General features: G+C 39.2%; 1 protein-coding gene across 3 annotated transcripts in view; it reads left to right on the top strand.

Moving 5' to 3' along the window:
• LOC107743718 (ELKS/Rab6-interacting/CAST family member 1-like) overlaps positions 1 to 18812 on the top strand; it is a 187293-nt gene that overhangs the window by 59695 nt on the left and 108786 nt on the right. For all 3 annotated transcript variants that reach the window (XM_016557114.1, XM_016557127.1, XM_016557119.1), the window contains one exon: positions 8208 to 8343. In XM_016557114.1, coding sequence (XP_016412600.1) covers positions 8208 to 8343 — 136 coding nt within the window. The remainder of the gene's footprint in view (positions 1 to 8207; positions 8344 to 18812) is intronic.

Below are 18812 nucleotides of genomic sequence, written 5' to 3'. Positions count from 1 at the left end.
ACACACACACACACACGCATACAATGTATATGATGAATGGAGTCTAGCTAGTCTAGTTTTTAAATAAAACTGGCTTTGTACACTGTATATTGTGATGAATTGCTAATGTTCCTCTAATTTTTAATTACATTATTATTATTATTACTATTTCATTTTTAAAGCCCCTTTTATACATTTTGGCTTTTCTCATTTTCTCTGCAAATTTTGTTAGGTTAATTGTAAATAAATGGTACAATTAATCTGCATAATCATATAATCAATTTTGAATCTATTTACAGCCTTACTAAAGATGCATCTCTTTGTTTGTTTTTTTGTAGCCTGTGAGATTGCATGTCACATTGTCAGGTTCTGCCATCATCTCTCTTATTTAATTTTTCCTTTCACATGCAAAGGCTCATGCACTGTTAACTCTTTTTGTCTTGCCCAGCTTTCCAAGTTAACCCATCTCACTCTGTGTGTATTTTCACCTCAACTGTATTTCTCTCTTTCTTCCTCTGCATTTCTTTTCACTGGAATGCTGTCTACTTCCCAGTCTGCTTTCAAGGTCAGTATGCCTGCTTTCCTCGCCTGCACTTCCTTTCCACTGCAAATCAACTTCTTTAGGTTGTAACACACAAACTATCCGCTGCTTTACCAGGGCCTGCTCTGTAAATCATTTTAAGGATGGTTCAAATGATATGGGACCTGTGTTTTTGAGGGGCCAGTTGGGGGAAAACTGTATCCGCTAGGCTAGACAGGAGGAAAATAATTCAGCGGTTGATTGTAGTGTGGTGGTGCCCTTGGGCGATGCACTTAACCCCAATTTGCTCTTGTTGCCTCCATCACTCCCCCTGGACTTGCTTCTAAAGTTTCTATGGAAAAAAAGAGAAATTGCTCTGACCTGAATTGATTAAAGGTTCAAAAGGAGGAATGAGGAAACATGGGAAGGTCAAGTAGGCGCTACAAGCTTGTCTTATTAATGCATGCTAGCTTACCTGTGAGGTCTGTTGAGACGGAGTTCAGAAGAAGAAAAGAAGGACTCGCCAGAGCTTCTGCTGTATGCGGATGACAGAAAGAAAGGATGTGGGAAAAGAACGTGGGAGAGCCCTTGCAGAACTTCTAATTGGAGCGTAAAGAATCTCCATCAGTCATTTTCTCCCCAGCGATGTTGAAAAGCTTACCTCTTCTGCCAGCACACCGTCGATACGGACCCGTCCCGCTACAGCCGGGATCGCTACAGCTTGACTTGTTTACCGCGGTTATTGTTTGCATCTCTTTTTAGTTTGGTCTGGAACAGAGACTTGTCAAGCTGTTTTATTTTTTCCGCTCTTGTTACTCCACTAGAAAACAAGCCGAATGTTACGGGAGCGCTTGACAGTACTGTCATTCTCTCTCGCGCTCTCTCTCTCTCTATCTCTTCCTCGCTCTTCCTTCTTCTCCTCCTCTTTGTTTTTTTATTTATTCTCTGGAACTCAGCAACACAACAAACAGGGCCGATTTGATATCTCCCCCAGATGAAGGGGTGCGGCGTAATGAAAAGGAATCCATGTCATTCTGAAATGAATTTTCCCCAGTGTTACGCATTTGCTGCTGAGCTCCAGGGCCTCTTGATTTAGTCTACAAATGCTTGACAATAAATCTGATGTGCATCATTCCCTGAAGTATGAATGCTTCCTGTCGTTTTTCTCTTTATTTTTATTATTGCTTTTTACAGAACTTTTTACAAATATTTTTCTTTAGTATTTTATGAGCTTAAGATTAGCATGCAGTATGTTATTTTAGAAATATTTAATATATAATGTCTTTGTAATATGTAGTAACATATTTCATAATATATTTTGTCATTCCTCCCTCTGTTTTTCCTCTCTCTTCCACATTCTCTGTTTGTGTAATTTAAGTTACCGTTACTCATTCTGGAGAGGTAGAAGGCTGTATTTCTGGGTTTTGTCTCATTATTGCGAGAGGCTGTTCTGCTGTGCTGGTCTGCCACTCTCGGTTCCCTCAGCAGGTGAAGGCCACAATCCGGCACAGACAGGGAGGTCTGCTTCTCTGGGCCTGTCGATGAGTGCATACGATCCGGCCAGCTCGTGGAACACCTCTGCCTGTCTGTTGTCTCTGTGTACTTTCCAGTTAGCTTTGGCTGTCCCGGCCTCAGGGCCGACCGCATGATTAACTATATTAGTTAAGGGCCGAAGGGAATTGTCCTCTCCGCACAGGACGGTACGTAACAGACGCGGGGACACCCTGTCGTGCACCTGGCCGTAAAACCTTCTCAGAAGCCAAAGTCTATTAGGCTCGAAAAGTTTGCACTCACCACAGACAGAACTGTGAATATGAGCCCCGCTATCAAGCAGTGGCTGTTGCCAGCTCTGCTCCACCTGCTGCTAGAGAAATGGCTACAGTCTGCGAAGAACCCACATTTCCTGTCTTTTATTAGTCCTGAGCTCACGAACATGTCCTGAACGCCAGGAAGGAGATATCCGGCCAATATAAAGACACAATTGACATTAAAGGATGATTTCGAGAGGGATGAGGGATGAAGTAAACACAGACTCTCAAAAAGTCTTTGATGGCGTTCCACTCCGTTCTGTGCCGGTCAAACAGGTTGGGGTTGCGATAAACAGAAAGGTTTTTGTCCTTACTCAACCTTTTTGCTGTTTATCCCATCCTGGACTGTTAGTGTGGGCACACTTATGTTCAATTCTCTCAGCACAGTTGAAAAGAAAAAGAAAAATGGCATTAAAAAGTGGGCCCAAAATGCTTGGATGAAAACGCTGCATGGTAACCATCTCCAGCCTTCTGCATTGCGCAGCCCGCTCATAAACGCACGTTGGCTCCGGAACATAAGACGCCTTTCTGTTTCCTACCCAGAATTCCTCCTAACGGCGTGATGGATTTATTTCTTCAACATCGATTTCCTTGTGTATTCATCTCCAAATCGCACCCAATTTTACCATTGGGTCTTGTTTTATGTTATTAAGTGTCAGACGCGATTGAACTTTGGAATAACGTTTGCTTTAATGCCCGCCGGGCCTCATTTCTCCAGTTAAGTGACCGCAGAACGTAATTGTTTAGAAATGTAGGTTCATATTATTTTGAGAAAGGAAATGTTGAAAGAGCGAACATTTTATAAGGAGTCATTTTGAGGGCTTGTGCATTTTGGGTTGCTTTGTTTTTCTAGCTCGACCTTGCAGTGGTGGCCATTCAACAGCATTTGCTTTTGCCTCGTCATGGCTTTGGATGTCAGCAAGGACTTGTCCTTCCCTAGGGCGTAATTTGGCCGTGTGAGAAGGACTTTTTTATTTTTTGTGTTTTGAGAGGTGTTTACTAGATGCATGTTTCAAAGACTTCATTATGCAGAAGTTTAGAACATCTTTATAGCCGAAAGTTAGCAAACTTTCTGATGTTTGCTCACACACTTCAGCTGATATCTTGAGAATTTCAAAGTGCTTTCGTTTCGAGCCTTACCCTGTAAGCATTGCCTGGAGCTGTCTTGTAAATGAATTATTGATTTTAAGATCTGGACCAAAATAATGAATTACTATTTTTGATCATATTCCAGGGTTTGAGCTCCATGAAAATAAGATTCATTAAAAAGCATTAGGTTAGACTGGAGTGTAGGTCTTTCTCTAAAGTGCACTCTTTTCACCTGTGTGTCCAAGCGTGTGTTTTGTTTGGATTTATATGTTACGTTTTGATGTATAATTAGTGTGTTTTTCCTCTAGACAACCTCAAAGTTGTGCTGAAAGATTATTTTCTTTCTCTCCCACCCTGTCATAGACCTATTTACCTGTTTTTAATTTTTTCCACTCATGTTCATGTTGCTTCTGTCATTGGTTGAAGGCACATTGGCACACAAATATAGTACAGTTTTCCTAGTATTGATAATATGGCTGCTAATACAACATAAAGCTCAGTACAGAGAGGAGGAAGATGACAGGGTTACGTATGGGATCCAGAGTTTTATTTAGAGGAAAGGAAAATGTTGGCACTGGAAAAAATGAAATAAAGAAGGCCTTTAAATGGGGTCTCTGCCCTTGAACACATGTGTAGCTGTGTTCACTAAACAGAGATGTTTCCATTTAGGTTTGTGTGAACCCAGTGTGTTAGCTTGAGAGTGAGATGTTCTCTTCAAATGTGTCCTGTATTTATTATTTTCTTTTTTTTTTTTACCATACTTTTCAAAAGGTTTTAAATGTTTTTAAAAGAAATCTCTTAAGCTCACCAAGGCTGCATTCATTTGATCAGTAAAAACAGTAATATTGGGAAATAATATTACCGTTTAAAATAACTGTTATCTGAATATATTTTAAAATGTAATTTATTTCTGTAATGGCAAAGCTGAATTTTCAGCATAATTACTTCAGACTTAAGTGTCACATGCTGCTCAAGAAACATATTCTTTATTATTATCAATGTTAAAAACAAATGTTGTTACTTAATATTTTTCTGTTTCTCAGAATTCTTTGATGAATAGTTCAAAAGAACAGCATTTATTTGACAGAAATCTTTTGTGTCATTATAAATATCTTTACTGTCACTTTTGATAAATGCATCCTTTCTGAATAACAGTATTAATTTCTCTCCAATAAATAACTGGCATCAAACTTTTAATATAAAAGTTAAATTAAAAATTATTTTATACACATTTTATGTGTTTTTTTTATGTAAAATGCGTGTAAAAGTTAAATAAAAAAATCATTAAAATTTTCACAGGTTTTAGAATTTTTAGATATCCCAAGTGATGACCCGAAATTCAAATTAATGCAGACATTAATATTGTTAGATTTTATAAATAAGAATAATTGCAATCTAGGTGATTAGGTTAAAGCATTTACATGATCATTTCATCTTCTGAATATTCCTTTTCATGTAAATGCAGTTGGGTGTTTGTGTTGTGTGGTTCATTGTTTCACTGTTACACTGATAAATGTAAAGCAGAATATATTTTGGGCCCATTTAAAGAATCTTTGAAATCAATATTTGACTTAATCTGACAGGATGGGCTAGATTAGAGTGCCATCATCACATCTATGCATCATAGAGTGCCATCATAGCCATAGTGGAGCTCACTGGAAATATTGGCATGCATGCTAGTAATATCTGCCTAGAAAAGCCTCTCTGTCAACAAGGTTTATGAATCTCTTTTGTTATACACTGTACCTGCGTTATCCTACGGTTTTTTTACAGCATAGCAGAAATACCAGAACTACTGGCGAATTACATCTGAATTAGATGTTGCCGTTCCTCTTTATTGTTGTAGAAGTGTTTCCTCCATGAACTCTGGGAAATGGGGTTACCTATCCCATCACATCAGAGCTCAAATGGAGACATATAAACATATAATCAAAACCCTGAATAAAGGGCTGGCGCTCAATGCATAAAAACAGTCAGCTGCTTATTGCAAGTGTAGCAGAGCCATGCAGATGGCTTGGCCTCTTCTGGAAACACCAAATAGGAACATTCCAGTATATTTATGACCTGTTACACAAACTCCCCTGAGCACACACACAGAAAGTCTTTCTTTTTGCTTTGTTATATGGTCGTGTTATCTTAAAGATGTTTTTTTGACAACACAGCACAATTTGTCTGATGTTTCCAGAATGGACATGAAATGTATTTGCGGTGCTTTTATTAGATTTTTTTAATAGCTATCAAATTAGCAGTGTTGAGGAAACTGCTTTGGAACTGCAACTTGTTAAGATGCTCATAAAATAGTTAAACTACAGCCAAGCTACACTTAGAGCAATAGTAGTGCAGGTTAACTAAAAATTGCTTTTTGAGAGAAAAAAAAAATCTTTCTAGAAGTATAATTGTCTTAATTCTGCAATTAGACCATTTATCTGGGACAAAACTAACTAATAAAACTAGAAAATGTGTTTATATAACAGAGCCGAAAACATTGTTTAAATAAATATTTCGGTTTTAAATTAATTGGTGAATCATTTAAATGAATCAGTGAATTGTTTGTTTAAATCAGTGAATTGTTTAAATAAATCAGTGAATCGTTTATTTAATCAGTGAATCGTTTATTTACATGAACCATGTGAATGAACTGATTCACCAAATCGAATCCGATTTCCCAATGTAATATTTGAGAGAGAGGACAAAGTTCACTCTGCTGTAAAGCTGCGGGCGCAGTGATGAAAATGTGATGAAAATAACAGCGATGGAGCCGTTTGTCATGCTACACCGCTGCTGGTATATCCGCACTGTTTTGAAACAGCTGATGTGCTGTGGTCAAGTTAGTAGCATGCTGCTTTTAGTTATTTACACCCTAATGGTGCAACTGAATCAAGGACCTATTGTGTTTTTGTTAGCCTCAAGACCCGATTTCTGGTTGCATTTGCAGAAATGTATGATTCTAACAAATATTGCATACAACAGTGGATGAAATATTAGTAGACTTCACCTCTTCGTCGCCTACACTCTGTCAACACTTCTCGTGATCCTCACATCCAAGAGACACGCGTTCACGTACAGTAAAGAGAAGAAAAGAAAACCTTGGGAACCTTCTGAAAAGATGGAGAGACGCTCATAAAACCAGTTGCTCCTTCACTAGCAGTATGTCACCAGGCTAACCCGATCTCCAAACCTTTGTATGGCAGTTACTAGCAAAGTTTTGTTCTAGTATCTGCAACAGGAGCCAGAAGACTGCGGCTTTCCTCTGGTACTTCCACACAGAGACTCCACTGTGTTCAGGACAGCTCATCCAGAATTACGATCAGGTTCTAGTGGCGCAGCAGCTTGGCCTATTTTCTCCAAGCCTTGTTCGGCGTCACCTTGCTTCAGCGAACACACTCTGAAAGCTCCCTCGCTGCTTTTTACTCCAAAGCACCAACCGAAGCACCTTGGTGGAGCACCTTGGTGCCACTTTCCTGGCACACGGAGATGTGGCTTGTCATATCCCATAAGCCCCAATAATAACTCTTCAATTACCTTCCCATATTGTGTGTCTTGGGCAATGCTCTGTGGTATCAAGCGGGGCGCCGAGGGAGGTCTTTCCACAACGCTGTGTTATTACTCATTTTAAGACATTGGTGTTGGCATTGTCAGTGGTACATCTGTTCTCCAGGGCAGAGGTGCAGTTTTTCCCTTTTTTTAAAATCAAGTCAAGATGGTGAACGGTAACTGATCCCGGCCGCCACGCTGCCAGTGGGCAATACACCGACAGCGGCCACGTAAACAGGAAAACTCTCGCGCTCTGACGCTCGTTGGGGCCGAGTGACCGCAGCATCTAGGCCTGTTGGTACGACACTTCTCAGAAATGAAAACGGCTTGAATGCTCTTTTAATTTATTTATTCCTTCCTTTTTGGTAGTGCTTCATGTTTCTGCGGGTTTCCATGCCACAGCACATGGAGGAGGGAATAGGATAATGAGAAAAATCCCAGAGCTCAAACACAAACATACTGCCTTTCATTTGCAGCACAGCTTGATCTGTGGAGATCAGTCCTGCTTCCTTTTGTTGTCATTTATAATAAGCTAGACCATTTTTGGCTCTTCTCATTGACCCTTCTGTTTGTACTAGACTGCTTATATGTGTGCAAAAGAAGAAAAAAACTCTAAAACACTCTTTGAGGAAGAGATTTTTGAGTCTACTTGTGGCCTGGCAATATTAGTTGGTATTTCATATTATCTTTTTTGGTTTCACCCATTCCTAATTAAAATATATTGAAATATAGTTGCTTTTTCAAATGTAAATCAATTCCAATTTAAATATATACAGTCAGCCTGTGATTTGATTTCATCAATCATACATAATGCCACATTATTTGTTATTCTATTTTGTTTTCTTTTTATTTAACTTAATTTTATATTTTATTTTATTATTTAATTTAGTTTTATTTTGACCCATTCCTATATATACAAAGCTTGGTTTTCAGATTCAAATATACAATAGGCATTTAATCTGATTTCATTAAACACAATGCAACATTATAACATTTTTATTTGATCTTTTTTATTTTTTATTTTTTTGTTATTTTAAATAGAATAATGCATATTCTATTTTTAAATATGGTATGTGAAACATTATGCATTATTTCATAATGTGCACAGTATACTTTCTGCAAACCTTTTGGCAATGCTAGTTGCTAAAAAGTTGCTATACCATTAGTTATCAAAGACTTGAACACTCACGTTCCTCTCTCCGCATGTTTCCAGTATCCGTCCACCTCAATGTCCATCTGTGCATGTCTGACTGAAGTCTGTTGGTGTGTCCTTGCAGGCAAATGAAAGACCAAAGCAAGAAGTTTGCCAACCTGAAGCACAAAGAGCAGGTGGAGAAGAACAAGAACGCTCAGTTGATGGAAGAGGCTCGTAAGCGAGAGGATAACATCAACGAGAGTTCTCAACATATCAAGGTAAATCCACATGACATTTATGTACGTTATTCACAGTTACGTACGGTTCATGAGTCTGTTCCAGATCAGACCTTACTCATGTGATGTTGCCTAATTGAAATGCAGGATGAATCCCTACGCCTTGTAATGGATTTCAGGCAAGCGTTTTACACACATAACCGCTGAAATCTGACGAGAGCAGTGGCTGTTATGGTCTTAACATTGAAACATTGTAACCCATAATGAGGCCCATCAATCTTTTAAGAGGGTCATAGTCCCCCAAAAACCATGAGTTATTCACAATAGCTCAATATTTTGTGCAGCATTTAAAGGTTTTCCTTTTGCGCTGCCTAGAAATGTGTCTCCTCAGAGCGATCCGTCTTCTGATTATATAAGTTTGGATGTCAGCTCTGGTTCCTCATTTGAGAATTGCTGGGATGTTTCTCAGGTAAAAGAGCGAGCTCATGTTTCCCTCATCCAGACCGCATTCACGCACATCCTGACCTCGTGTCCTCCTCTCATTGTGAGCTTTGGATTTTGGGAAAAGATAAAAGGAGAGAATAATTGAACAATGAAATAAGACACAGTTGTTCAGTGCAACCGCAGGAACTATTTTTGAATCTATGGCTCCGTGATATTGAAGCAGCAGTGTCCGTATCCAGGTATCAGCGTATTTAGTTTGAGCCGATTTGCAAATACAAACTACCTCATCTAGGCTGATGCAACTTTCATCATATTGACTATTTTTGCCCCGATTTGACAAGACGGTGGTGGTCTGTGGTGGTCGTTCCCGCCCTTCTGGAGTGAGGGTTCGAATAGAAAGCCAGAATCAGCAGTTAATGTCTGTGAGAATCTCAGCGCAGAAAGTCCCACTTTTTATGGAGGGGCTGTTTTTCTTCTTTGCCGTAGACCTCTAGACAACAATGCCACAGCAGCCCTCCCTTTGTTGTGGTTTTCGGTGTTATTCCTGGCCGTCGGTTTGTTCTTTCGATCATTCTTCGTTTTCACATTTTCCTTGTTCTGTGTCATGTGTTCTTTGTTTTCGTTCGAGCTCATATGCTCTTTTTCTGACAGCAGGATTGATGTGCTATTGGACTTCGACCTGTGGTACCCGGCAACTGGTGCGTCAGTGTGTGCGTGCGCACAAGTACGTGTTGTGGTCAAAGAGAGCTCATTTATGACTTCAGGGCCCCAGCTTCCTCCGTGGGGTCACATTGCCACGAGCCCACATGTGGCTTGCACTCGAAGCACCCTGATGCGGCTGCATCGAGGGCCTCGTCTGGAAGCGGCAACAGCTGCTTCCTTCAGCCAAGACCATCAACCACCACCTTCCCCCACAGGCATGTCACGATCCGGCCTTGAGGCCCTGAGACTCCAGATCAGGCGAACCCTGAGTTGATCTCCACACGCTATTGGACGCGTCAGGCGTGTTTGGAAGGGAAACCAATTGTTGTATGGTTACGGTGGTCCCGCTCCAATCTGTTGGTCAGTGTGAGCTGAGAGAGAGGTTAGTCCAGGACACCAGAGCGATCCTCTCTCTCTCTCTCTCTCTGACCCGGTGCTAAAAATTGCTTTTTCAATCAATTAAGAAGGTTTCCATTGGAGCCCAGAGGTGGGATGTGGGGTGGTCGGTTGTGGTTGAGCACCAGAGCTGCACAAACACATTCGGAATAGCAACTGTTGACATTGGACTAGGTTAGATGGTCAGAAAGGAAGGACTCTCGCTTCTATTTTTTGATTTTCCTGCTGGTGGCGTTGTGCTGCTTCCACATGATTTGATCCAATCATTCTTCTAATTAGTGGTGCTTTCTTAGGCAAGCATCATTGTAACTTCGAACAAACCCGTAGACCTTATTATTAAACTTTGGTGTGTAATGCATGCTATTGACATGATTCATACCTCAAATTGTGCTTGAGTTGAATTGGCCTTAACACGCAGGAAGTTGAACTAAAATTGGAATGGCAGGAAGTGGAAATTACCAAATTGCAATTCAAAGAAATACAATGCAGGTAATGTATTCTGGGAAATGAAGTGGTGTTCAGCAAATCTGTTTGTCTGTAAGTCCTATAAAACCTTCAAATTTCATTCTAAAATTTCTTAAAAATTGTTACATTCTTTTTTAACAATACATATTAGGGTTATATGAAATTGAGAATTTAGATTCAGTTTGTTCCTACTACAAATTCAACTCTTTTTCCTTTTTGCAATCTCTTTTGAAATTTAATTCAAGTTCAATAATGGATTTTGAATTAAAACACTGTGACTTTTTTTTTTTTTATAAAAGTCTTGTTTTGCTATTATTTTAAATGTTTCTTTATGAAGTTTTACATGCTGAATATGACAATCACATTACATTTTGTGCATCATTAACAATGCTTATGAAAACTTAAAAAATATGTTGACAACTTATGCAAGCTAATCTGTTATTACTCATGCATAAAAATTACATGGTACATGCAGAATACTGAGCTAACAACAACAGTTTAACAGAAACAGTTACCAAAAGTGAGTCGTCCAAAACTTAAGAAGTCTATGTTGGATGATTTTTGTCTTTTATGACTAGTCCCACAATGTTCTGGAATGTTCCAGAAATTCAGTGAGAATCACTAGAATCACTAGAAAAAAACATTCAAAATTAGTACAAAACCCATCTGTACTAAACCAGTGTTTCATAATTAATGATAGAAGTTCTAAAATTAACCTGACCGAATTATTTGCCAAAATATTGAAGCTACATGAAAATAAATAGTATAATAATAATTAGCACCACAGAATTACAGAAGAACCATAAAAAAAAGTGAAACTTTTTTTGTTACATTGTGAAATCATTTTGAATTCATTTCTGGATTGCTCATTGGTACTGTAACTAACCCCAACCCTAACCTTGGGTGACTACTAACAAAAAAACCTAGAAACCACTTACAGTAGTACACCAGATAGCAACATGCTATTTACTTGGAAGTGACTTTTTGATGGGAAAGAATCAAAATGTCAATGTCTGGTTAATTAAGTTTAGCCGTTAGTTTCCATAGGATGAACAAATGGGGCGCATACGCTGCAGAGAATTGCAATGCAAGAGAGGGTCTTTGATCAATGACCCTCAAGAGCGTGACTTTATCCTCTTCTGAGTCATCCCTATCCTTTTTCATTTATCTCTCTAGCCTGATAAAACTGGAGATGGGTTTTTATAGGCCTCCACATCTCTTCAGCGCTAGAGACTTTTCCGCCGGATACAGGGTTCCCAGACGTGCAATACGTACTGAATCATCAAGCCGTGCCGTATCCAATCCCCCCCACCACTCCTCCAGCCAATCAAATATCATCAGCCTGAAGAAATCAAGACTTTCGCTGGGAAGCAGGATGGAGTAAGACAGTGGGGGAGATAAGATGACATTATAATGAAGCCCAGTAAATGCCTGTTTTACTGCGTGGTTGAGTCTGTTCTCTTTTAGTGCACAGTCTTACTGATTGCAGCGCCAAATGCTCTGACTCCCAGCATGCCCTGTGACCAGAAGAATCCCAATCTCCACCTTGATCGGCCTTCACCAAAGAAAGATTCGACGGAAAAATTGAAAGAGAGAGTTGGAAAGAAAATAGAAAAGTCAAAGAATGGAAAGGTACATCCAGTCAATATGCTTCACCTCAGAAAGGGTGAACATATTCCACCACATAGTTTGTGCAATCATCAAAGCAAGCTCAGAAAAGGGTTTCCCCCACAGGTGCAATGTGTGCACTACTCCAGAGAAGCCATTAGACTGACGCCGGAGCGCCGCACATTGCGAATAGCGATTGTAAGCCATAGGTCTTCTGTTTATAAGTCTCCCAGACCCTTTTATGTTTGGCACAATGTGCTCTCGTGTGGTTGTAAACATCAGCACTCAAATGCCGAGAGCTTAGAGTGACACCTTTAGTGTGCAATTGTGGAACAGTATTTTATAACATTTGGCGAGTTAGGGATCATGCTGCTAAATGCTCTTACAAGCACTGGTGGTCTTTTGTGTTTTGCATGTAAATTTGTGCACGGTTAAGAAAGCCTGAATATACAGTATGCGTACTGTCGGTTGATTTAGTGTCATGATTTTATTTTATTCGTTTTTTTTTATTTTCATAGCAGGGGATTCCTAAATGTATGACAGAAGAAAAAAAAAGATAAAATCTAGAGAAACTAGTCAACCTCAGTAATCAACCATCCTGACCCATCCACATTTCTAATTAGAAATTAGACACATTTATGTGAAGATTTATGTAACAGGTACACATCTGCAATCTTGCAGCTTCTTATTGGTCTTTCTGCTTGTGTTCGCATTTGCAGGCAAATGAAAAGATCTGACAGGTGATGGCGACACACTGGAGTTAATAAACCAAAGTGCTGCAGGCGAATCACAGGTTTATGGTCCTTTTTAAACACGCAGATATAAAAGAGTCAAACAGGAGCCTTTTATGACTCGCTGGCCTGCCGATGCTGCTTTTATTGAGGGGGAACATATTACTGTCCCTGAGGGGGGATGCCTTTTTTCATCCTATATGTCATTTTCTCAACCTGCCATAACAGACTGGTCGCAGTGCAACATCAGGATCCATGAGGAAGCTATAGTTGGCACAGGACAGTTTTAGGAAATGTGATTCAGTTCAATGAATGAGCAAACCTGGTTTGCGAGTTTTAGCTGGTGTTTTTATTTTTTATTTAATTTTGAGTTTTTGTTTAGGTTTTTTTGTTTTGGTTTGTTTTTAATTTTGTTTTGGGTTTTTTGTTTCGTTTAGAATTTTGTTTTGTTGTTTTGGTTTGTCTTGTTTTGTTTGACTTTTGGCTCTGTTTTTTGTTGTTGTTGTTCTGTTATGTGTTTTGGACACATTAAAATGGGAGACCAGCTTTAACCAGCTAAAACCGGCAAACCTGGCTGTTTTTTCAGCAGGGAACTGTTATATTTCTTAAGAATTGCTTGTGCTTGACCTAACAACAAGTTGTAAGTGTAGAGGAACCATCTTGGGATGGGATGTTACATTACTGTCTCGGGCAAATTAGCATTGGCAGCTTCAGGTTTAGGACTTTTTTTGATTTCTTGAGGTCTCTGTGGAATGTTCTCGAATGTTCCAGTCTGTCTTCCAAAACCTCCGAAGACTGACGAGAGATCAGACTTTAGCGGTAACACTGAGCAGAGGTGAAACAAAACTGCGGTAAATATCTGCCCGACAAGGTCGTCATCACTAATGCTGTGGCGAGAGCCATTCTCAACACTCGGAGGGAAACGGAAAGAGAGAGGTAAAGCGAGGCCGAGACTGAGGAATAGAAATCGCTTCGGAAGAAAAGCAAGAGGCACAGTGTACTTCACACATGAAAGCCTTTATTCTGCCACTCATCACCTCTCGAGCGCGAACGGGTCAGGAGAGAGCTAACAGACGCCAGTCGCGAGAGCGCTGGAGAGGAGCTCTGACTAGAGAACGGCTAATTTTTCAAGTTTTGGGAATCAAGAGCACCTTGTTTGGTTGTAGGGATGCATTGGGCTGCAACAGTTAGAATATTATGTGTATTTTAGAGATGGTGTGTTGGCATGACTGCTGAAAACATTCAAAAGGAAGGAAATACCATTTTCTTTGTGGGCTTTTCAAAAAATATATATATTTTTTTTTTGTACTCAGTACTGTTGTCTTCTCCTCAGCAAATCCCAGAGCCTGAGCCAGAAAGCGTATGACATAGCAGTTGTTGAGTAATGAATGGTCGAAATCTCAGCACACAACATTACAGCTATGAGAAAGGAAACCATGCCTTTGTACCACTTTTTTTGGCAAGATCATTATTAAATCATTCACTATAACACACATGAGATGGATGATGCAGAAATGAAATTGCCTGAATGGAGCTAAACAAACTAAATTTATTATCCAGTGCTGATTGTATCTTAAAGTATATTTTTTTAAACTTGGTTTTATACTAAAAAAAGAGAAAACGTGTGTGCAGTACGACAAAATATACTTGTATTAAAGATACATTCTCTCGAAAAACAAGTTTAAATGTCTAATGCAGTGTTGCTTCTTAAGTAAATCTCTTGATTCAAGGATTTTTAGATATTTTAACTTGAAAATTACACAAAAACATTCATTAAGAATAGGCTTTTTTGCAGTGTATGTTATTGCAACACAAGTTGGCAAATACTTTGGTGGATTCATGCAAGTAGATTGGAGCTGAGCTTGCATGACTAGAAAACAACTGCCCGAGGGTGTTACCCAGATCCAAAATGGCCACCAAGTGAGCTGACTTGTTTAAAAAAAGATTTGCCTTCCCAGAGCTGCACCATCTGATACCCATCAGCCCCATATGCAGGCCCTCCACCCCTTCAATCAGAACAGAGCCTTGTTGTTTACACCCATCTTTGTTCTGCTACATCTCAAGTCTTTCTCCTCCTCCTTATGCTAAGTGTTTAGCCTCTGGCTGTGTGGGACATTCTTGCTCTCATTCTTGTGTTTTTTGTTTTTTGGGTCCACTGTCATGTACATAAACTAGTGGCTTTGAAACTGTCCCAGTGGCTTCCCTGCCGAGGTTCAGATTTTCCCCGCAGAGATGCTTTGATGATAATGACTTTGTTTTGGGGAGCCTGTTTTATGACACCTTGTGCCCAAACACCCGCTATCGTTCAACGCACAGTAGAGCAGTGATCACAGGACTGTGAATTAAAGGTCAGCTTCCCACCACCACAGGCTGAGGGTGGAGAGAGCCGAAAGTCTAAAACACCTGGCCAATGTTTTTCCCCATGCTCATATTTTTATTATTTGTATTTTTTTTCGTACTCAGCATAATGAGTGTGTATGCCTGTACTCTGAAGAGTAAGCATAGGGTCAGTTGTGCCACATTTTACTTAAAATGAAAAATGAAACTAATATTATATTTCGGTGTTGCTTTTTTATATATATAACTTTATAGTATTTATTAATATTTTAAATTTAGCTTTTATTTTTATTTTTATATTTTCTTTTTTCATTTTCATTTTATTTTAGTTATACATAAATGTTAGTTTTTTTTTAGTAATTTTGTTATGAGCATTTGTCATTTATTAGTTTTTTATTTCTATTTAGCTTTAATTTATTAAAAAAAATTTTTTTTTAGTTTTAGAAATGTTATTACTTCAACTTAAAACTAAATATTAGAGTACAATATTAACTGAAATAAATACGTTTATTTTAGACTTTTAATGAGCAAAAAATAACAACACTAGTCTGCTATCAACCAGAAATGAAAAAGCATCTATTACTTATAACCATAGAAATATGACGTATATCAGAAAAAGTAATGTCATGGGTTGAGTCAATGTGGAATACATGAACAATTTACATTTCAAAATAAAAATAAGAACATGAAAAGGGTAAAAAAAAGTTTACAGTACTAATGCATAATGCAATTCCAATATGTTTTTCTTCATATTCATATTTTAAAATCGTTTTTATTATATATAAAATATTTAAGATATATTTAATTTAATATATATAAAATATTATTATAAAATATATACAGATGTATATTTTATCATTTGTTTTAACTGTGAAATGTTTTATTATAGTTACATATAATAAATATTACATAAATTATAATATATCTTTAGTTTGTGACTAATCTTTAGTAAATAATTCACATAGTTTCATATATTGGCAAACTTATTTTTATATATTTATCAAATTCTGCCATGTGGATACTTAATTTTGACATATTTTTAGCATTGGAAACTGCTTGTCACTTTTCTCAATCATAGGCAGAATAGGATGGACTTTTTCTAAAAACATAATCATACACCGTTTGTTCGATTTACGACATAACACATCACTCCTCCTACATCAAGCCATCATCATAATGTAGAACATGCAGAAAGCCGTGTAAGATGGGAGAGAGAGAGGGTTGAAAGAAAGATGTAAAAAAGACTTGGAAGATGCCGGAAAGGGTTCGCTTCAAAGAACCACATCACAGGAGGTTATAGAAGTGAAGTAAACAGTGTTCGTAGTTCTTAGATCTGCAGTAACCACAGCACCCAGAGGCTTGATATCCAGCTCTCTTGGGAGCGTTTCAAAGCCCTGTTTTGAGCTCGTCATGGAAGCTTAGATTTCTTTCTGCTTGTCACTCACTTTAATTCCCTCCTCTCCTGGCCTTCTTGTTATTGATTGCGTTCACAAATTAACAACACTCTAGTTTATTGTGGCCCACTTTCAGCTACTTCCTCTCAAATTTTCTCCCTCGTACGATGGCTCTTCTACCATTTTAAACAACTGTGGATTCGTTGAACGTCCAATGAACTCATTCACATTTGGTTTGTTGTGTCTCTTGACTCTCCAAAGAGTCAAAACCAAATGCGGTTCAGTCTGGCAGAGCATTTCGCCAGTCTCCGTGCTTTTCAACTCAAACCAGATCCAGGATCGGGAGCTCGGGATCAGATGGCGGGGGTAGGGGGAATCACATCCGCATGTTCTCATTTCTTTAATAGACTTCCAAGGTCTTTTTTTATTGGGCCTGTTTGTTGGCGTATGTTGTTTGATGTTACCATGCTTTTGGCCGTCTTTTACGCTTTCCCCAGCCAGGAAGGATGGACACCTGCTGCTCTTTCCGGGTCTTTCATAAACATTTGCGATTCCTCGCTCTCGCACCCAAACGATACAGAAGAATCCTCCCGCTGGGAAAAACGACTAAGGGACATCTGCTACCAAACCCTCCACTTTGGCTGTCTTTTCTTAGACTTGTAGCTGAGCTCATCCATTTTAAATAATGCCTTACAATGACCTAACTCCTCACCCTAATGAACTGCTGAAACCGCTTGAGTCCTGGGACAGTGCAGCTACACTGCGAACACATTTTTCAGTCCCGTTCCTTCCAAAAAGAAGCTGCAGATGGGAACGAAACGGGTTTGTGTTGAATTAGGTAACCTATGGTTGATTATTTCTGTGTGAGAGAGCATGTTAGACAGCTGCAAGTCATTCTGCCCCAACTGTGTGAGCTGAGCTTTTGTTCTTCAGGCTCGTCCTGCTCATCTCCTAATTGGATGTGCGAGCTGCGGAGAGCTGGGCAGATTCCCCAGCGAGCCCCACACGAACCCGGCCGGTCCCTCCGGTACAGCATGTGGCTTTGATTTGTGGCTTCCCTGAGGTGTCTCCTTCTATCATCTGTGTGGTTTTGGCACCAAAAGCATTACCGTAATGAGATATTGAACGAGCAAAAAGGATTACTGTCGCTTTAAATCAAACCAAAGTGATTGCGGTCTGCCTGCGAGAGGAAAGTGCAAGCTAAATATGGTCAAAATAAGATAGAAGAGAGAGCCTTTATACCACATGCTGTGATCTGTACCCCCGTCACCCTCCTCATGTCCTGAACTTCCTGTAATTGCTGACCTTGGTTACAGAAAAATCCTGCCGATTCAACAGATGCATCTGGTTATCGACATTGCCTCTTGTTGCAGGAATTTGTGGTGTGGGATTCCAGATGAAAATGATGAAAATGGTGTCTGGGATTGTGTGCATCAGGCCTCTTGTCTTGATATTGAAAGTTGATGCATGCAGTTGGAAGGAATTTAATAGACAAAATGATCAATCTTATAATTGCATCTGATTATTGATTCTGTGTCAGTTATGGCCAGATATATCCCAGACCATCATTGCAAATGACCGGGAGTTTAGTTTAGTTTTGGTTTTTACATTTTTTTTTTTATGTTTTATTTTATTCTATTCTTTTTTTTCTGTGTCATATTTGGTTAATTCATCTTCATAAACAGCTTAAAACCTCTTGATCTTTCTCTCAGGATTGTCTGCAGCAGAGCGACAGATGCATCTGATTATCTGTGTACCTTTACATTGCCTCTTTTAGCAGGAATTTGTAGTGCGGGATTCCAGATGAAAATGTTCGCTGTGATGATCGGCGTCTGGGATTGTGTGCATCAGGCCTCTGTCTTCATATTGAAGGCTGATGCTTTTAGCTAGAATTTAGTTTCTCAGCATGGAGGCTATTACCACTGTAGAGCTCCATTTGTATGAATGGCAGTTTGTGTGTATATGTGTGTAGCGGCTGTTTGCTGGGTTGTGGGCAAGAACTCCCTGCGCATCCATGCAGCCTAGCATGGATGAGAGCAGGGAGAGCAGCGATAACCCCCCCCCTCCATAAATGTATTGCAGATATCGTTAAAGTTCAATAATTTTATATACACATTTTAGAATTAGTCTGATTCAAAGGATAATCAGAAGGCTGAATCCTGACTGACAGAGGAGGAGCTGGGGATGGAGGAGGGTAATTAGCTATTGAGCAATGCGAAAACTGCTGATAATACAGAGGGACCTTATATATGAATGCTTAGATAGGTGTCGTATTCCCATAGGTTGATGGGGATCAGCTGAGAGTCAGCAGATGCGAGCTTGACTAACGTGACCTGCCAGAACTAACGCTACGCTAAATTGGATCCAAAAGTAATGTTGCAACACACAAGTGTTAGTAACTGTTTTTATTACGTGATCACTCTTGCTTTTTCTG

This window comes from Sinocyclocheilus rhinocerous, unplaced genomic scaffold (genome assembly GCF_001515625.1).
Source record: "Sinocyclocheilus rhinocerous isolate Xijiao unplaced genomic scaffold, SAMN03320098_v1.1 scaffold551, whole genome shotgun sequence".
NCBI classification, from domain to species: domain Eukaryota; kingdom Metazoa; phylum Chordata; class Actinopteri; order Cypriniformes; family Cyprinidae; genus Sinocyclocheilus; species Sinocyclocheilus rhinocerous.
This window is presented reverse-complemented; position numbering and strand designations above follow the sequence as displayed.